Here is a 21,603-nt window from a genome sequence, read left to right as displayed (position 1 = left end):
AGCGGGTGGTTAGGATCTGGAATGCACTGTCTGAGAGTGTGGTGGAGGCAGATTCACACAGCGAGTGGTTAGGATCTGGAATGTACTGTCTGAGAGTGTGGTGGAGACAGATTCACACGGTGAATGGTTAGGATCTGGAATGTACTGTCTGAGAGTGTGGTGGGGACAGATTCACACAGCGAGTGGTTAGGATCTGGAATGTACTGTCTGAGAGTGTGGTGGAGGCAGATTCACACAACGAATGGTTAGGATCTGGAATGCACTGTCTGAGGGTGTGGTGGAGGCAGATTCACACAGCGACTGGTTAGGATCCGGAATGTACTGTCTGTGAGTGTGGTGGAGGCAGATTCACACAGCCAGTGGTTAGGATCTGGAACACACTGTCTGAGGGTGTGGTGGAGGCAAGGTCAATCGAAGCATTCAGAAGAGAATTAGACTTTGATCTGAAAGGAAGATTGTGGAAGGTTACAGGGAAGAAGGCGGCGGAATGGCACAAGGTGAATTGCTCATTCGAAGAGCTGGTACAGGCACAATGGGCCGAGCGGCCTCCTTCTACACTGTGATTGTGCTTCATATGAATGGTGTCATGTGCACAAGGGTCATGTGATCAACTGCCACACCTACAAATCTCGCCGAATAAAGACGAGTGGCACGGTGGCGCAGTGGTTAGCACTGCCGCCTCACGGCGCCAAGGACCCGGGTTCGATCCCGGCCCCGGGTCAGTGTCCATGTGGACTTTGCACATTCTCTCCGAGTCTGCATGGGTCTCACCCCCACAACCCAAAAGATGTGCAGGCCAGGTGATTGGCCACGCAAAATTGCCCCTTCATTTTAATTTTAAAAAAGATGTAATCTGCCTTGCTTGGGAGTAAAATCTTTGTATCTTGGCATCGACGTGCCTTAGGTCAGTTTCCAAAGTTAAGTACCTAAGTGGTTCTGAGGATCCACACCACTCTGGTAGTGGGCAGAGGGCTGTGGTGACCCATTGGCAGTGTGCGCTTCTGTCTGTTCACACCGACAGTGTTGATTTGCAGACCGATCCCTTCACTGACTGTGCCCTGTGCATAGCAAGGCCGTTAACTCATTGGAGAACGAAAGGCTGTATGGCCTCACTACACCTTGAGCAAGAATGCTTGTGCGGATGTGATAAAAGTAAGTCAGTGTTTCTTTGACTGAATGCTATTTGTAGGCCTGGGACAGGACCTCCTTTACCAGCGAGGTGATTCGCTGAAAACATTTTCACAGCCCTTGAGAAAGTCGCCCCGTCCTCGTACATGGCCGTTGTCAGTGGCATTTGTCGGGCGGGAAGTTGTTGTCTTAAGTAGCTGTTGGTCTGATGTTCTGCCAACACAACTTTAAGGCCTCTGCTTCATCGACCTCTGATGAAAATAGTCATTGTGGCCGAGCAGAGCTTCTCAGATTGCAATGAGCAGGTACATATCCAAACACCATGGGCTAGATTCTCCCAAAATGAGACTATGTCCCCCCACGCCGGCGTAAAAACCGTGGAGTTTTATTCCCGAAATTCCGGTTAAAAAGCTGAACGAATTCAATGTCCTGCAGGGGGACCAGCAGGGACCCGGAGTAAATCTCACAGCTTTAGATGCGGATACGGGCCCCTGCACTTCCGGTTAGGAGTCCGCGCATGCGTACGGCGGCGGCCTCCAGCGGCGTGCCGAGCTCCATGACAGACTCGGACCGTGGACCATACCGGCAACCCCCCCCCCCCCCCCCCGATCGGCCGAGTGCCAGGGCCTGAAACCGCGCAGATTTAATCTCCAGCCGTCTATAAGGCCCCCTCCCGGCCTCCAATCCCCCCGCTCCCGACCAGGGCGGCCGTGGACGCCAGCATCCCGACCGGCAATAGGTGATTAGTTCCACACCGTCGGGAACTCGGCCGGTCTGGAGCGGCGGATTGCTGGGCGGGCCTCTGGCAGCGCGCCCCCCCCCCTACCGGCGGCACGCCGTACTCCACAATCACGCCGATTTTCGGGGCCCGGAGAATCGCCGGACTGGCGCCGGGCCCAGTAGTGGATTCTCCGCCCCCACGCCGGCTGCTGGAGCTGCTGAGAATCCTGCCCCATGTATCAAGGTGGACAGGTGCATATAGGGGGACCATTTCCATGGAAGGATTGCTCACCTTTTCCTATGTAGAAACAGTCAATCGACGACAGAAATCATTCATCCTGTGAAGAACATTGAAAGAAATGAAAGAACCATTTGGATTTATACAGCACCCCTCATGATCCCAGGACACCTCAAAGTGGCCCACAGCCGGTGAATTATATTTGCAATGTATGAAACCCATCTGCAGACAGAAAGATCCCACTCACAGCTGTTTGTGACGTTGGGACAAATATTTACTGGGACACCGGGGAGAATTCCCCTGCTCTTCTTCGAAGTTGGGCCTTGAGATGATTTTAACAACCGCCAGCGAGGGAAGAAGCGGCCTTGTTTTAGCGCTTCGCCCAGAAGGCAGCACCGTCAACAATGAAGCACTCCCTCCGTACTGCATTGGAGTGTCAGCGTGGACCTTTGTACTCGAGCCCTGAAGCGGGACTTGAACCCACGTTGCCACAATGTGAAATGTTGCAATATGATAAGCCTTTACGTGGCATATATATACAGTACATATGATTATTTAAGCTGCTACTTAAATGATTGTCATAACAGACTGCAGTGTTGAAATGTATACCGTTAGTCATTAATCACAGACAATTTATTAGCCTAAACCTTGCGGAGTAATGGCGTCTTCTCTCAGAGCTCAGAGGAAGGCCGGTGCTGAAGGAATTATAATGCTTCAAACTCCAATCCCCAGCTACTGACCCCATCCCTCTCCTTCGTGATTGTCTCAGGTTGAGTCAGTCTTTTCGTAACCTTGGTGTCACACTTGATCCCGAGTTGACTTTCCAACCTCCTCGCCCTGCTATGACTAAGACCGCCCATTTCCATCTCCAGCACATCGTTCGACTTCTCTCCTGCGTCAACTGATCTGCTGCTGAAATCCTCATTCATATTTTCTTACCTCTAAACTCTGGCTGCTCTCCCACATTCTAACCTCCTTTAACTTGAGGGCATCCGATACTCTGCTGTCTTGACTTATATCACACCTAATCCCGTTGCCCTCTCATCCCTGTGCTCGCTAACCTACATTGGCCGCCGGTCAAGCCAAGCCTTGCCTTTAAAATTCTCATCCTTGTTTTCAAATAATTCCGCCATGGCCTTGACCCCTCCCTATCTCTGTAATCTCCTCCAGACCCTCACCCCTCCAAAATCTCCACCTTCCTTGAACTCTGGCCTCTTGTGCATTTCCAATTATAATTGGCCGACCATCGGTGGCCGGTCTTCATCTGCCTGAACTCCCGTGCTCTGGAATTCCCTCTCTGAACCCCTCCGACTCTCTCCCAACGATTGGCTTGGCCCAAGGGTCTGGCTGGAGGTGGGAATTGGTTTAATATCGAGTCTCTGCACAGCAAACACCCAACGCCAAAGTATTGGGACTGGGTTTACAGGAGCCGGTACCGTCCGTTCGTGCTTTAAGATACCCCTTAAAACCAACCTCTTTGGCCAAGATTTTGGTATTGTAATCTAGTATCTCCTGATGTGACCCGGTGGCATACTTTGTGTCACGCTCCTATGAAGCGCCCTGGGACATTTCATTACACTAAAATGGCTAGATAAATGTAACGTTGTTGACGTTGTTTGGATTGGATTTGTTTATTGTCACGTGTACCGAGGTACAGTGAAAAGGATTTTTCTGCGAGCAGCTCAAACAGATCATTTAGTACATGAAAAGCAAAGAAAATACGTAATAGGTCAACACAATGTAACAATGTAAATACCTAGACACCGGCATCAGGTGAAGCATACAGCGGTGTAGTATTAAGCAGGTCAGTATTAAAGGGGTCATTTAAGAGTCTGGTAACAGAGGGGAAGAAACTGTTTTTGAGTCTGTTTGTGCGTGTTCTCAGACTTCTGTATCTCCTGCCCGATGGAAGAAGTTGGAAGAGTCAGTAAGCCGGGTGGGAGGGATCTTTGATTATGCTGCCCGCTTTCCCCAGGCAGCGGGAGGTGTAGATGGAGTCCATGGATGGGAGGCTGGTTCGTGTGATGGACTGGGCGGTGTTCACGACTCTCTGAAGTTTCTTGCGGTCTTGGGCCGAGCAGTTGCCATACCAGGCTGTGATGCAGCCAGATTGGGTGCTTAACCAGCAGAAGGTCTAGTCCCTGGATCAGATCATTCAAATTGATGTTGAGAAGAATCCAGAACGGATACTTTGCTGCTGCTGAATTATAACTGGCTGCCTTTCCCACCTCAGCCAAACCTGCTATTGAGCTGCTCCCTCAAACGCTGGGAGGGACTCCTGTCGTTTTGGTGATGGTCGAGCCAGGCAAGGGGTTCCTGTAAACCCAGTCCCACTGCTTCGATATTGAAGAGACACAATATTAAACCACTTCCAGCCAGCACCTTGGGCCAAGGCAATCCTGGATGACTCGTGTGTGTGTGTGATGTGGCAGTCACTGAGCGAGAGAGGCTGTGCAGCTTGTTGACAATGGAAACAATAGACTTATTAAATAAAACACTGCCTAGTTACTGCGCTGATATTTCACCCCAGAAAATACCCGCTTCATCTCTTCCTCAGTTAAGATCTGTAATAATAATGCGCCTCACATTACGATTTGCTGACTTGCTGGAGCTGAGACTGTCTTTGTGCCAGCTTTGGGCTGAGGGAGTTCTAAATGAGAACATTTGATGTCAAATGATCGCGGACGCTTTACGGTCCAGTGGAATGCGAAATGGCACCCGGATCTCCTGGTACGGCCTCCTCGAGGGTGACGCTTTTTTACTCTTGCGTGGGACGTGGCCGCTGCTGGCTGGGCCAGCATTTTTTGCCCGTCGCTAATTGCCCTTGAAGTGAGTGGCCCGCTCAGCCATTTCTGGGGTCAGTTCAGAGTCAACCACATGGCTGTGGGTCTGGACGGGTCACACAGCCGGGGTAAGGGTGGCAGATTTCCTTCCCGAGAGGGTTTCAGCGAACCAAATGGGTTTTTACAACCATCAGTGATCACCATAACTGGTGACTACTTTAATTCCAGGTTTTACTAATCGAATTTGAATTCAGTCAGCTGCCGTGAGGTGATCTGAGCCCAGGTCCTCCAGAGCTTTAGCTTGGGCCTATTCGTCCAATGATATTACCACTGCGCCACTGTAGGGGGAATGGTGGGGGGAGGGGCGCTTGCAAACCGCAGGCGATTTGCTAATGCGCCAATTGTGTATTATCAAGCCTCCAGTCCTCTGGTCTTTAAACGTGTTCCTAGGTGTAGTCTTTGTAGCAGTAATGATGAGTAATTGCCTGGTCTAGTCTTCATTAACCTTCAATAAGCCTGTTCCCACAGCCGATTAATTGCTATTGGATTGATAGAGTTGTGCGATGGCTGAGCGGGCTGCTGCATCACTCCTGTCTCTTGTGAACCGCGGTGTCCAGATGGGAACGGCCTGGGATTGATCGATGAGCAGAGGGATGCCGAGAGCTGTGGTGGGTGGTGGCTCTCCTTCCCTAGCCGCTGAGAGCTGCCGGCATAGATAACCTCCGCAATGAGTTGAGCAGGTAGACTGATAACCAGATAGATTGCGGCTGTCACCTCCAGGCGAGGGAATGACTGAGGAAAAGGGTGTGGCCTACCTTCTGTGCGCGAGGTTGGTTGTAGAAGCCAGTGGCTCTGATGCGGATATTGGAAGCGGGAGTTCTGTGGTCATATCGAGCACTCCGCGATCTGCCAGCACTTGAAACATGTCACTTTGAAGAGGCGAGGAAGGAAATACAAAACCTTTATTTTACAAAGAGAGCAGCAAGGTGGTAGAATATACAGAACAGAAGGAGGCCATTCGGTCCATTGCGCCTGTGCTGGCAGTTTGAAAGAGCCTGTTCATTTCGTCAATTGGGCACCACGGTAGCACAAGTGGCTAGCACTGTGGCTTCACAGCGCCAGGGTCCCAGGTTCGATTCTCCGTTGGGACACTGTCTGTGCGGAATCTGCACATTCTCCCCGTGTCTGCGTGGGTTTCCTCCGGGTGCTCCGGTTTCCTCCCACAGTCCAAAGACGTGCAGGTTAGGTGGATTGGACATGCTACATTGCCCTTAGTGTCCAAAAAGGTTAGGAGGGGTTATTGGGTTATGGGGATAGGTGGGATGGAAGTGAGGGCTGATGTGGTTTGGTGCAGACTCGATGGGCCGAATGGCCTCCTTCTGCACTGTATGTTCTATGTTCCCCCTTCCCCTGTTGGTCCCACATTGATTTGGATATCTTTCCAAGGCTGGTATATGTGTACTGTTTCCCCCAGGTTAGTGGATGCAGAGTTAAGGATTGCCTAATCACTGTCTCCATGTTACCCCACTTCAGTAGCCATTCATCAGAGCTGGCCTAAGCAGTGAGTGCCGGATTCTCCCATGCCCCAGCATGGGAGCGCGTCATTCGCTGGCAGCGGGATTCTCTGCTCCCGCTGCCTGTCACTCACCTGAGGAAGGAGCTGCGCTCCGATAGCTAGTGATTCCAAACAAACCTGTTGGACTTTACCCTGGTGTTGTAAGACATCTTACTGTGCTCATCCCAGTCCAACACCGGCAACTCCAGATCATCGATCAGATCAGTCATGTCTCTGCCCTCTTTGATTTGATCTCGAATTGTCTTTTGAAATTTCTGTTCAATCTGCTGCCTCTCCATTCCAAGTGACTGACACTGCAAGTAACCAATCAAAATGTTGCTGTCGCTTCATAAGAGAAGTGTTGGGGATGTGTGTGTGTGGAGGAGTTGGCATCAAAGAAGTCAAGGATAGTACAGTGATCCAGCCTAGTACCACGCAAACACAGTTCGTTGACTGGGAATGGCAGAAGCCCCAGGATCTAGGGCACAAAAACAGACCATTTGGTCCAACCAATCCAGGCCAACCTTTGTGCTCCACGTGAGCCTCCTCCCATCTTTCCTCATCTAACTCTCTCACCTTAACCCTGTATTCTCTTCTCCCTCATTTGCTTGCCTAGCTTCCCCTTCAATGCATTATTCACTTCAACCACGCCCTGTGGGAGAAAGTTCCACATTACTCTCTGAGTAAAGACGTTTCTTCTGAATTCTCCATTGGATTTCTGGGCGACTGCCGCATTTTGATGCCTCTAGTTACATGGCCTCTTGGCCACACTCTGCCCCACAAGAGGGAACATTATCTCGCCATCCACTCTTATCAAAACCTTTCAGAATTTCAAAGACCTCTATCACGTCATCTATTGGCCACCTTTTCGTCCAAGAGGAAAGCGATCCAGGGCGCGATTCACCGGCCACGCTGCGCGGGAAAACCAGCTCACCGCGGCACAGCATGGCCCAGAGAAGCTGGGAGGCCCCCGTTCCCAGGATGTATCCGGCTCGCAACGCCTCACCAGATCTTCTAACACGATCTTGCAAGGCATTGCAATATAAATCCTGCCCTTTGTGGGCGGGATCACTTTTTTTAGCAAATCTGCATAACAGAGCGCGACATTTAAGTCTTACTTTAATGTGCAGATCACTGCTGCCTCATGGCGCCGAGGACCTGGGTTCAATCCCGGCCCCGGGTCACTGTCTGTGTGGAGTTTGCACATTCTTCATGTAAGATGTGCAGGTCAGGTGGATTGGCCACGTCAAATTGCCCCTTCTCTGCACCCTCCCGAATGCCTCTCGATCCTAATATGGTGACCAGGTCTGTGCAGAGCACTGTGGTGTGGTCCAACAAAGGCTCGATATGCATTCAATAAGAATTCCCTGCTTCTGGATTCTATCCTTTTAGCCATAAAGCCGAGTGTTTGTTTTGCATTTCTCTATGGCCTTGCTGATCGATGTTGCAACTTTAAATTTTTTTATTGTTCATGGGATGCGGACGTCGCAGGCTGTGCCAGCATTTATTGCCCATCCCTAATTGCCCTTGAGGGGGCAGTTAAGAGTCAACCACATTGCTGTGGGTCTGGAGTCACATATAGGACAGATCGGGTAAGGACGGCAGATTTCCTTCCTGAAAGGACATTAGGGAACCAGATGGGTTTTTATGACAATCGACAATGGATTCATGGTCATAAAGAGGTTAAAATGGAAGGCAGGAGGGGTGGAGGGGAACGGCGGCGGGGGGGGGGGGGGTTGGTGTTATTTATTTGTTGTGAGGTTTCCTGTTTGTTCTTACTTTGGTTTTGGTTGTGTTTAATGTACATACAAATGCCTTAATAAAAATATTTATTTTAAAGTTCTTTCGTAGAATCATAGAATTTACAGTGCAGAAAGATGTGCATGGTCATTACCAGAGGTTTTTTTCATTATTGAATTACAATGTCACCATCTGCAGTGGTGGGATTTGATCCTGGGACCCCAGAGCAGTATTCTGGGATTCTGGATTACTGGCCCAGTGACAATAACACTACGCACCTACCTCTCCGCTGACCGGTGTATTTGTACTCTGAGAACCTCATATTCCTCTACCTCAGCTAGACGTGCACCGTCTAAATAATAAGTCCGCTCCCTATTCTTCCCACTGGTATGTTTATATGGGTTGATCTTCTTTTGCCAATTATTTGTCCATTCTGCAAGTTTATTAATGTCCCCCTGTCGTCATCCTCCGTATCCACCGTCTCCTCCATCTTGGTGTCATCCGCAAATTTAGAAATTGTGCTGCGGATTCCAAAGTCGTCAATGGAAGTTGTGAGCAGTGGTGATCCTCATTCCTCGTGGAGCACCACCTCCCACCCTCTGCCCCTCTGAATAACTGACCTTTTCTCCCAATCCCCTCCCACCCGATAGATTATTACCGTTCCGCTGAGGGAGTCACGCTGCACCCCAGGGCGATAAAATCCTAACCAGAGTTTCCATCCAATGATGTATCATAAGAACCAGGCTGCTCAGCCCATTGCACGTGTGCAGGCCCTTTGCAAGAACTGTCCAATCCGTCCCCTTTCCCTGTAAATATCTCCTTTCTAGATAGGCAGCCAATTCTGTTTAGATAGATATTATTGAGCCAGTCGTTCCGGCAGCATGCACAGCAGAAATAAACTCCCCTGGGAATCTTTAGCCAAATGCAACATTGTTAAGATAATCTTTTTAGAACCATAGAATCCCACAGTGCAGAAGGAGGCCGTTTGGCCCATTGAGACTGTACTGACCCCCTGAAAGGGCACTCTATCTCGGCCCAACCCCTGCCCCATCCCCGTAACCCCACCTAACCGGCACAACTTTGTACACTAAGGGACAATTTAACCTGTACATCTTTGGACTGTATGTGTTTCTGACCTATCACTCCGAGTCGTCACGCAGGCAGATAGGTATGAAGGGCTGGCTGCGGTCACTGAGTGTTCACTAGACGTCGGGAAATTCCACCAGCCGAAAGTGAACTCCTCTTTCCTGGGCCCCGACAGACAACACCGGGTCGTACACACAACATACATTATGATGCAAGGATATTGCTATGGCTGAGAGAGCATTGACTCACAAGTAGAACCGTGCCATGGTCTTGATGTTACCCTGCTTGTTTACTCTTCCATTCCTCTGAAGTGCTTGACCCGTGTTTTTCTGGGTGGATTACTGGGGTAGTGGACTGTTTTGCGAACATAGTTCTGAAAGAGTGAATGACAATGGCTGTGCGGCAGCTGTTTGACTCCCTCATGTGCGCTCAGCAATGAAAGGCTTGTTGCGAGGTTTTCTCCATTGCGGTTCTGAAGTGTGATTTTGGGGGCGGATTTGCTGGTCGAACAATAGCTTCAAATAACCTGGTGTTGTAAGACTTCTTACTGTTCAAATAAAGGCTGCTCCTAGCAAACGGCCCATTCTGTGATGCAGCTCCTTGGATGCCGGGGGAGTTGGTCGGGTGCAGGTAATGTCACCAGATTGGAAATCCGGAGGGACAAGGGTTCAAATCCTAGCACAGCAGCTGGTGGAATTGAAATTGAAGAAATCTGGATTTGAAAGTTAGCAATGGTCACCATGGCAACCATCACTGACAACCCATCTAGTTCATGAATATCCTTCAGGGAAGAAAATCTGACCTACATGTGACTCCAGACCCACAACAATGCTGCTGGCTCTTAATCGCTCTCTGAAGTTGCCTGTCAAGCCACTCTCTTCAAGGGCAATTAGGGATGTCCATCCAGCGATGCCCACACCCCAGGAAAAGAATAAGGATAAAAATATTCTGGATGTTTCACCAAAGTGACTATCTGTTTCTGGCAAAGTAATTTTAATCAGATTGTTGCTTCTAACAAGCAAATACTGCACCCCCCCCCCTTAATTTTACAAACAATGAGCAACAACTTACCTCACCTGACTCCCCAAAACCTGTCCACCATCCACAAGACACAAGTCAGGAGTGCAATAGAATACTCTCCGCTTGCCTGGACGAGTGCAGCTCCAACAACACTCAGGAAGCTTGACACCATCCAGGGCAAAGTAGCCCTACTTGATTGGAGCTCCATCCACCCCCTTCTTTTTTCAAACAATATTTTTATTAGGGTATTTGCAGGTTTTTATAATGATAACAAAGCTCCCATCTATAAATAGATCCCCCATCCTCCTAATTCCTGCGCTTTGCCATCTCCGGAATCCACCATCCAGCCGACCCGGTGCAAACCGATGATTACTGGATTGGATTTGATTTGTTTATTGTCACGTGTACCCAGGTACAGTGAAAAGTATTTTTCTGCGAGCAGCTCAACAGATCATTCAGTACATGGGAAGAAAAGGGAATAAAAGAAAATACATAATAGGGCAACACAACATATACAATGTAACTACATAAGCACCGGCATCGGATGAAGCATACAGGGTGCAGTGTTAATGAGGTCAGTCCATAAGAGGGTCATTTAGGAGTCTGGTGACAGTGGGGAAGAAGCTGTTTTTGAGTCTGTTCGTGCATGTTCTCAGACTTCTGTATCTCCTGTCCGATGGGAGAAGTTGGAAGGGTGAGTAAGCCGAGTGGGAGGGATCTTTGATTATGCTGCCCGCTTTCCCCAGGCAGCAGGAGGTGTAGATGGAGTCAATGGATGGGAGGCAGGTTTGTGTGATGGACTGGGCGGTGTTCACGACTCTCTGAAGTTTCTTGCGGTCCTGGGCAGAGCAGTTGCCATACCAGGCTGTGATGCAGCCCGATAGGATGCTTTCTGTGGTGCATCTGTAAAAGTTGGTAAGGGTTAATGTGGACATGCTGAATTCCCTTAGTTTCCTGAGGAAGTATAGGCGCTGTTGTGCTTTCTTGGTGGTAACGTCGACATGGGTGGACCAGGACAGATTTTTGGAGATGTGCACCCCATGGAATTTGAAACTGCTAACCATCTCCACCTCTGCCCCGTTGATGCTGACAGGGGTGTGTACAGTACTTTGCTCCCTGAAGTCAATGACCAGCTCGTTAGTTTTGCTGGCATTGAGGGAGAGGTTGTTGTCGCTACACCACTCCACTAGGTTCTCTATCTCCCTCCTGTATTCCGTATTATATTCTGTATTATAAATCGGGGTCCAAACCGATGCTCCCTCCAATCTCTTATTACTCCTCCATTGCCCCCTAATTCTCAGAGCCGCCACTACCACCGGACTTGTGGAGTATTGGGCCGGCGAGAACGGAAGAGGTGCCGATATCAGTGCTCCCAAACTTGAGTCTTTGCATGACGCCGTCTCCATCCACTCCCACACCCACCCCTCCCCCACTACCCACTTCCTGATCATGGCTATATTAGCCGCCCAATAGTAATTGCAAATGTTCGGCAACACCAATCCACCCTCCCCCGACTGCGCTCCAGCAACACTTTCTTCACTCGCAGGATTTTACCCGCCCACACAAAGCCCAAAATAACCTTATTCACCTGCTTGAAAAAGGCCTTTAGGATTAAGATGGGGAGGCACTGAAAGAAAAACAGAAATCTGGGGAGGACCATCATTTTCACGGTCTGTACCCTCCCTGCCAGTGATAGCGGGATCATGTCCCATCTCTTAAACTCCCCTTCCATTTGTTCTACCAACCGGGATAGGTTTAACTTGTGCAGTGCCTCCCATTCCCGGGCCACCTGGATTCCCAGATATCAAAAGCTCTTCCCTACCATTCTAAGCGGCAGCTCTCCCAGTCTCTTCTCCTGTCCTCTTGCCTGGATCGCGAACATCTCGCTTTTCCCCATGTTCAATTTATACCCCAAAAAATTACCGAATTCCCCGAGGATCCGCATAACTTCCCCCATCCCCTCCAACGGGTCTGAAATATACAAGAGCAGATCATCTGCGTAAAGCGAGACCTGGTGCTCCCCCCCCCCCCCACCCCCCCAAACCAACCCTTTCCAGTTCCTAGAGGCTCTTAACGCCATGGCCAATGGCTCTATGGCCAGAGCAAACAGTAACGGGGAGAGGGGACACCCTTGTCTCATCCCTCTGTGTGGTTTAATATACCCCAACCTCAGCCGGTTTGTGTTAGTGAAGCCCTCACCAAACCCAAACCTTCCCAGTGCCTCCCACAGGTAATCCCACTCCACCTGATCAAAAGCCTTCTCCGCATCCATCGCTACCACCACCCCCACCTCATCTCCTTCTGAGGGCATCATATTAACATTTAGAAGCCTTCGAACATTGGCCTTGAGTTGCCTGCCCTTTACAAACCCCGTCTGGTCTTCCCCTATCACCCCCGGGACACAGTCCTCTATGCCTGTGGCCAGTATCTTAGCCAGCAGTTTGGCGTCTACATTCAGTAGAGAAATCGGCCTGTCTGACCCGCATTGCTCCGGATCCTTCTCCCGTTTCAGGATCAATGAAATCGAGGCCTGCGACATTGTTGGGGGGGAGGGCTCCCTTCTCTCTTGCTTCGTCAAATGTCCTTACCAGCAGTGGGGTCAATATCTCTGAAAACTTCCTATAGCCATCCACCCCCTTCAACATTCATTCCCCCGCTACAGGTGTACAGTGGCAGCCGTGAGCACCATAAAAGATGTACTGCAGCAGCTTGCCAAGGCTCCTTCGACAGCACCTTCCACCCCCCCGGCCTTTACCACCCAAATATTCAAGGGCAGCACACACCCGGCGATGCCACAAGCTGTAACCGCCCCTCCAGGTCACATACTATCCTGTCTTGGAACCAGATCGCCGTTCCTTCACTGTTGCTGGGTCAAAAAAATAAGACATAAGAGCAGGAGTTGGCCATTCGGCCCCTCACGCGTGCTCCACCATTCAATAAAATCTTGGCTGCTTTGATTATGACCCCCCAACTTCACTTTCCCACCTGTCCCCCATTAACTTGTGACTTCCTTCTCAATCTATCTGTCTAATTCTGCCGTAAATACAGTGAGCAACCCAGCTTTCAGTGCTCTCTTGGGGATAGAATTCCCCCCAAACCATGATCTTATGCAGTGACATTTTATGTGGTACTTCATTGAATGTGTTTAGGGAATCCAAGTGCATGGCGCCTGCATGGGTCTCGCCCCCACAATCTAAAGCTGTGCAGGCTCGGTGGATTGGCCACGCTAGATTGCCCCTTAATTGGAAGAAAATTGGGTACTTTAAATTCTTTTTAAGAAGTATATTGTGGAGCTACATTAAGTATATTGTTACGTTACACTAAGTATATCATGCGGTTACATTACCGTATGAACATCATACAGCCACATTACGCGCTCAGAGGTTAACGGTGCGGACAGCAACTTCTAAGCTGGGGTTCCTGTTGTGAACTACTGGCAGTGATTCATTGTTGTGGAAGTATTTGCCTGACGGTACATCGAGGTTATTAAGTAGGCGAGGGAGCCCAGAGGTGCATCAAATCAGTCACTTCATAGGACTCTTCAGTGAAAAGCAAATGGGATTTGGCAGTGTGTGGGAACATAAGAATTTTTAAGAACAGGAAATGGTTGTTAGGCCTCAACAAAGCCATTCCATTTTTTACAGGCCTCTGCTGTGCTGAGACACTCTGGTGCACTATACTCAAACCCGTCCCTTTCCGAAAATACATACAATTGCTCCTTCAACCCATTCACATTCTTCACTTCAATGGCCTATTCTGGTACCTACCCCTCCAATTCTGTGACCCTTTTTGTTTCGCTTCCAACTTCCGAAACTTTTAACTTGGCGTCGGAGTGACGTTCCAGGGCGAATGATTTGCCCGGACCAACTTTGATCTGGGCAAACTGCCCTAGTTTCAATGAAGACACCTCAAATCCTCCGCACTTCTAGGGAAAGCATGTGCGAGTACTTGGGTTTAAATGTCATGTCAGGATTTTTCCTAAATTGCAGGTTTTGCAGACACACTAATGACTGATTGTCGAAGAGAGATGGCCACAGTCCTTGAACAAAAGCAAAAAACAAGGGTCCTTTATACTGAACAGGAGGAGATGCAAGTTGGTGCTGTATCACTGGGCCAGAAGTACTGCTTCTGGCGGTGGGCATGAGTGGCCATCTTAACCATAGCTGGCTTCTTTTAAGCTATTTAATTACAGAAATATTATAAAGTCTGAAAGAAGGGAAGAGGGCAGTCAGGAAGCGAGGCGTGAAGAGGCAATTTCTAATCTACTCCCTTCGTTTCTTGTCCCAATCAGTGAACCGTGACCATGAAATATTAAATGTCAGGGCTTTTAAAAGAGCTGCCTGATTCTTCGATGTTTCACGTGGTAGCATTTCACAGCCCTTTTTCTCACAGTCATTTCTTCTCTGTTGACTTGTACCCTCCCCCCATTCTCCCCACTTGCCCTTCTTCTGATAGGACTGTCAGGAAGAAGGAACTGCCGGACGCCCCAAGGCGACAATGATCAGTGATGCAGCGGATGATTTTTGTTGTTTGCAATGTGGACGCTGCTGTGGACACATTGAAAACGCAGCAGCCAATTTGCCCATGGCCGATTCCTATGGCCAGTTGCCGAGTAATGATGATTCCTGCTGATGTGGGCTGGCCAGGCAGAGAGATTTTGAATTGAAGTTTGTGATCCCCGACAGTTCAGTGGCTGGCCAGTGCTCATGGAGCAATGGCCGTTGGGATATCAGAGAGGGTCGAGTGGATCGTGGAACCACGTCCGGCGGGGGGGGTGGGGAGGTCGTTGCTTTCAGCAGGAGAGGAGAGGGAAGAGGACTGGCAAAAAATAAAAATTTTGGAACATGGGTGTGGTGGGAGGTACGAATTCAGAGGCCTGGATTTTCCTCGCTTTAGTAGCTTGAGGAAGCAGGCGAAAATGGAAGATTCATTTGTTTCAACTATGCACAAAGTTCTGCGTATAGCAGCATCTCGCTCCCAGTATAGACCGTGCTTGGGGGTACTGGTCTGTCTGGACCCTGCTTTGGGCCAGCTTTATATCTGTCCATAACAAGCCCCAGGCGGGTGTCCTCCGCCCCCTTCCCTGAGAAGTTCCTACTCCATCTGTCCCACAGAAGATCAACGGTGGCTTCACCGTGGTCCTCGTGGGATTATGACACTCCCCTTTCCTGCCCCGGGTAGAGGGTAGATTGGTGGGAAAGATGGAGAAATTCAGCAGTCGAAGCCTCCTGTCACGCCACTGCCTCAATCTCTATTTAGCTTCCCCTCCATCCATTAGGGAAAAACATTGACCTTGAGAGGGTCCAGATGGGATTTACCAGAATGGTTCCATGGATGAAGAATCTTAGCGACAAGAGGCGGGATTCTGCGGGAATCGGCAGGGCAGGCAACTCCGGCACGAAGGAGAGGAGTGAACCACTCCGACTCCGGCAGGAAGGAGAGGAGTGAACCACTCCGACTCCGGCAGGAGGGAGAGGAGTGAACCACTCCGACTCCGGCAGGAGGGAGAGGAGTGAACCACTCCGACTCCGGCAGGAAGGAGAGGAGTGAACCACTCCGACTCCGGCAGGAAGGAGAGGAGTGAACCACTCCGACTCCGGCAGGAAGGAGAGGAGTGAACCACTCCGACTCCGGCAGGGGGGAGAGGAGTGAACCACTCCGACTCCGGCAGGAAGGAGAGGAGTGAACCACTCCGACTCCGGCAGGAAGGAGAGGAGTGAACCACTCCGACTCCGGCAGGAAGAAGAGGAGTGAACCACTCCGACGTCGGACAACCCCGAAGGTGCGGAATCCTTCGCACCTTTAGGGGCTAGCCCGACACCAGAGTGGTTTGAGCCGTGCCGGCCGGCGCGTAAGGGGCTTGGCGCCACGGACTTCGCCGGCTGGCGTGAGTTGGCGCATGCGCGGGAGCGCCAGCGTGTGCTGGCGTCATTCCAGCGCATGCGCAGGGGGGGGGTTCATCTCCACGTCGGCCATGGCGGAGGACCACAGCAGCCGACGCGGAGGAATAGAGTGCCCCCACGGCACAGTCCTGCCCGCGGATCAGTGATCAGTGGGCCCCGATCGCGGGCCAGGCCACCTTGGGAGCACCTCCTGGGGCCAGATCCCCCCCCCCCCCCCCCCGAGGACCCCGTAGGCCGCCGGCGCAGCCGGGTCCCGCCGGTAAGTACCTGTTGTACTTTACGCCGTCGGGACCGGCCGAAAACGGGCGGCCACTCGGCCCATCGTGGGCCGGAGAATCGCTGGGGGACCGCTGGCAGCGGGCGCCGACTGGCGCGGCGCGATTCCCGCCCCTACCAAATCCCCGGCGCCAGAGAATTCGGCAGCCGGTTAGGCGGGATTCACGCCACCCCCCCCCCCCCCCCCCCCCCCCCACCCAGGCGATTCTCCAACCCGGCGGGGGGATCGGAGAATCCCGCCCAAGGTTGGATTAGAGGGGCTGGGGTTTATTCTCCGTAGGGGGAGATCTGATGGAGGTGTACAGGATTGTGACAGGATTAGACCAGGTCGGCAAGGAGAAACTATTTCTATTAGCTGATGGAACAAGGACTGGGGGATACACGTTTATGGTTTTGGGTAAGAGATATGGGGGGAGGACATGAGGAAGAGCCTTCTTAGAGAGCGAGTGGAAACAACCAGAAACTGGCTGCCCACAGAGGTGGTGGAAGTGAGGATGATGAATGATTTCGGAACTAAATCAGACGGGCACGTGAGAGAAATGAACTTGCAGGGATACTGTGATAGAATAGGGGGCCGGGATTCTCTGATCCTGAGGCTAAGTGTTGATGCCATTGTAAACGCCGTTGCGTTTCTCCGCGATATCAACATGGCCTTAGGAGCAGCGATTCTGGCCCCTACAGGGGGCCTGCACGGCACTGGAGCGACCCACGCCGCTACAGCTGCCGATCCCCGGCATCGGATGGGCGCCGCGGGTCTGCGCATGCGCAGTGGGACCGGCGCTAATGTGCGCGTGCGTGGTGGCTCCCTTCTCTGCGCCGATTCCGTCGCAACATGTTGTAGGGTTACAGGAGCCGGCGCGGAACAAAAGAGGCCCCCAGCCCAACAGGCCGGCCCGCCGATCGGTAGGCCCCAATCGTGGGCCAGGCCACAGCAGAAGCCCCCCCCCCCCCGGGGTCGGACCCCCCCTTCCCCCCCACCAGGCCACCCCCAGATGCATCCACGCCGAGGTCCTGCCGGGTAAGACCAGGTGTGGGCCGAGAATCGTCGGGCGGGCCCCGTAGAATGACCCACGACCGATGCCACGCAGACCGCGCCGGCACCAATGGCGTCGGTCCTCCGCTCTCCCGAGAATCGGCGGACCGGCGTTGGGGCGGCGTGGCACGATTCGCGCCGGTCCCGGCAATTCTCCGACCTGGCCCTGGGGTATGAGAATCCCATCCAGGGTAATGGGATTGATTGAGTTGTTCCGTGGAGAGCCAGCATGTACTCAATGGGTCAAATGGCCTCCTTCTCTGTCATAAATGATTCGATATCAAATCCTGAGCCCTGCAACTCCCAGGGATCTCTGCACTCCTCCGATTCCGGCCTACTGCGCATTCCCAACTTTATTTGCTGACCTTAATCTCTGGAATTCCTTCCCTAAACCTCTTCACGTATTTATCTACCTTTCTCTCAGCTCCTTTAAGACACGCCTTATAAATTTGTTCTTTGACCAAGCCTTTTTTTTTTAATGCATTCATGAGATGCGGTTATCGCTGGCGAGGCCAGCCTTTATTCCCTAATTGCCCTTGAGAACGTGGTAGTGAGCCGCCACCATCTTGAACCGTTGGAGCCCAACTCGTGTCAGGACACCTGCAGTGCTGTTCGGAAGAGAGGAAGAGAATATATTGGTGTTTCTTGATTCTGCTCAGGGTCAGATTCTGTTAAGAAACAATCCTGAAGTGAGTGAAAAAAATGAAATGAAAATCGCTTATTATCACGAGTAGGCTTCGAATGAAGTTACTGTGAAAAGCCCCTAGTCGCCACATTCCGGCGCCTGTTAGGAGAGGCTGGTACGGGAATCGAACCGTGCTGCTGGCCTGCCTTGGTCTCCTTTAAAAGCCAGCGATTTAGCCCAGTGTGCTAAACCAGCCCCTGTAAAGCACCATGGGACGTTTTACCACCTTAAAAGCCCTGTATAAATGCAACTTGTTGCTTCTGAAAAATTCTCCCCCCACTTTTTCTCCCTCGCTCACTGCTTTCGGCGACGTACAAATGAAGTGGTTTGCAGTTAGGTTTAAGGTGCGAGAAAGGATAATGTAAAGGGTAAAGAGATGAATTAGAAGCTGGGCAATTAGGCTGCCTTTAGCCCGATCAGGCTGCACGTAATTAGGGTCCCCAACTCTGGATATTATTCCTGGAGGTTTGATCACATGACCTCCCTGGGCCACTGGCTCCTCATTAGCCGATTGGGCCATTCTTGACAGTCAGTCACAAACCATCCTTCTCCTCCAACTTGTCGATATTTCTGTGCTTTATGAACAGAATTCGTCAAAGGAAATGGAACAATTTTTTTTCTGAATCTCCTCACAATTGTTGTTCACAGAGGTACCCCGGGAGTTTAATTCTATCAGGGTTGACAGCCCTCGCTATGGTGTGGTCAATTTGGCAGGGTGCCGGGAGACTGAATTCATTGACATACCCTATAGAATGAATGCAGTGCTAAAATCTTTCGTTCATGGACGAGGGCATTGTTGACGAGACCAGCATTTACTGCCCATCCCTAATTGCCCCCCGAGAAGGTTGTGGCCAGCTCCCTTCTTACAGTCCACGTGTTAAAGGTGGTAAAACGTGTTAAATGAGTTGTATTAAAAGAGCGACGTCTTATTGAAAGCCATGCACCTGCTTCAATAATTACAGAGGTGTTATATTTCTCCCTCTGACAGGTGAAGGTTATGCTGCGAATCTGCTCGGCCTCCGTTGGGGACATGTCAGAGTCCAGCTGCTTCTTCAAGGTCGACCCTCGCAAAAAGCAGATCACGCTGTACGACCCCCCGGTGAACGGACTCCAGAATTCCTCGCAGAAGAGAGGGGGCTTGGTGCCGCCAAAGATGTTTGCTTTCGATGCTGTCTTCCCACAAGACTCTTCGCAGGTCAGTGGCAAGGTGGCCGAGTTCTGTTGTAACCGCCGGGGTGGAAATTCCGCACCGCCCGCGATATCACGTGCCATTCCCAAGGCTAAGTTACCTGCTCTCTCCTGTCGTCTGGGATTGGGCACATTGGTCCAGTGCACCACATACCCAGGTCTTCTAAAACCCGGCTAGCTGCACCCACTCGGTGGAGCAGAACAAGGCCATTTAGCCCTCCCCAACCCTGACTTCGTTCTCCCATTCAATGAGATCTTGGCTGACTGGTATTTTAACTCCCCCATTTGGGATTTTTCGCGCCGGCGCCGATATTGGGCCGATCTGGCGGAGAATCGGCTCCGACGCCCAAATCGGGGCCGCCGCCATTTTGACGGCGGCCAGCCACGCTCGGCTCCCTCTGAAATGGCACCAATGGGAGGCCCTCCCACGATGCTCCGCCCCCCCCCATGAACCGAGTTCCCGACTACGCGGGACATGTGTGGTCTCAGCGGTCAGGAGCCCGGTGTGGGAGCTACGGACTGTGTCCAGGGCCGCCACACTCGGCTGGGATCTGTGCCACTGGCCGCGGATCCTGCGAGGTCTGGTGGGAGATGGCCAGGTGGTGGCCTGTGAGTTTGGGGATGGTGGGTCATGTCCGCACACGGCTTGCGCCATGTTGTACAGTAGGTCATCGCCGTGCGCATGCGCGTCCAGGGAGCTGGTCATTATCCAGCCATTTCCCGCTTGGGAGCCGCTGTTAACCCCTCACCGGTCCCGGAATCAGTAAGGGGTCGGCTCTGATCATGACATTGTAAAACACCCGCAAATGCTCCGTTCAAGTGAAATGGAGAATCCAGCTTCCTGTCTTGGCTCCCTCTAAATAAAAGAACATTAAAAATATGAACAGGTGTGGACCATACGACTCCTGAAGCCTTCCCCGCATCAGTAAGCACATCATGGCTGATCTTCTCTGTCAACTTCACTTGCCCATCCTGACCTCCTTTAATGTCCAAAAAACTATTGGTCCTCACTCTTGAATACACTTAAGAACTGAACCCTTGACTTCTGAATATCTATTAATCTCAGATTCTAAATAAGAGTGACAAAGTGATTTTAGCAAAGAGGCCAAATAAGGCCTTCGATTCCATGCCAACTCTCTGGAACAATCCAATTAATTCAATTTCCCTGACCTAACTGGGAGACCTCACAAGTTTACTTCCCTTAAACTTCCATCCAATTTCCTTTTAAAATCACTGATCATCTCCACTTCCACCACTCTGGTGGGCAGGGAGTAGGAGGTGGTTACTGCTCATTGGGTAACAGCTTTCTTCCTCACATCCCTGTATCTGTTGCAAAACTTTCAATCTATATCCCTTCGTCTTTGTAGCATCAGCCAATAGATAGATAGAACAGTACAGCACAGAACAGGCCCTTCGGCCCTCAATGTTGTGCCGAGCCATGATCACCCTACTCAAACCCACGTATCCACCCTATACCCGTAACCCAACAACCCCCCCCCCTTAACCTTACTTTTTTTTGTAGGACACTACGGGCAATTTAGCATGGCCAATCCACCTAACCCGCACATCTTTGGACTGTGGGAGGAAACCGGAGCACCCGGAGGAAACCCACGCACACAGGGGGAGGACGTGCAGACTCCACACAGACAGTGACCCAGCGTTTCTTTGTCCACCTTCTCTAAACCTGTCATAATCTTGTCCACCTCGATCGAATCTCCCCTCAATCTCCTTTACTCCAAGGAGAACAATCCCAACTTTTCCAACAGAATCCTGGAGCTAAAATCCCTCATTGCTGGATCATTCTGGTAAATCCCCTCTGCACCCTCTCAAGGACTCTCACATCCTTCCTAAAGTGTGGTGATCAGACCAAACTAGAGCTTAATAAAGTCTCCGACTTAATAAAGGCAAGAAGCTTTACAGCTTCCCTGCATTTGTACTCAATACCACTACTTATAGAGCTATTAATCGAGCTAATATCTACTTTTTATATGAGAGTTTCACACTTCTCCCATCCTTTGCATAATGCATTGGGCTGCATTCACTGTTTTTGAGCCAAAGTGTGGAGGAACTGTGGTGTTTTATGTCAAAAAAATTGGTGGCGTCCCCTCACTGATCCTGTGACAGGTGAGGGGTTAGCAGCCACGCTGCGTATAACTCCCGGCTCCCAGGATAAAAACAGCTTGAAAGCTGGAGAATGGCCGGGCATGCGCACAGTGACGAACTGCAGCAGTCGCTCCGTAAAAGATGG

At 51.0% G+C, this 21,603-nt stretch overlaps 1 protein-coding gene across 1 annotated transcript in view; it reads left to right on the top strand.

Moving 5' to 3' along the window:
- The window catches only part of kif26ba (kinesin family member 26Ba), a 383,305-nt gene that overhangs the window by 298,319 nt on the left and 63,383 nt on the right, over positions 1-21,603 (top strand). Inside the window, 1 exon segment of the mRNA XM_038815524.1 lies at positions 19,156-19,362. Within this exon segment, the coding sequence (XP_038671452.1) occupies positions 19,156-19,362 (207 nt within the window).

This window comes from Scyliorhinus canicula, chromosome 1 (genome assembly GCF_902713615.1).
Source record: "Scyliorhinus canicula chromosome 1, sScyCan1.1, whole genome shotgun sequence".
NCBI classification, from domain to species: domain Eukaryota; kingdom Metazoa; phylum Chordata; class Chondrichthyes; order Carcharhiniformes; family Scyliorhinidae; genus Scyliorhinus; species Scyliorhinus canicula.
This window is presented reverse-complemented; position numbering and strand designations above follow the sequence as displayed.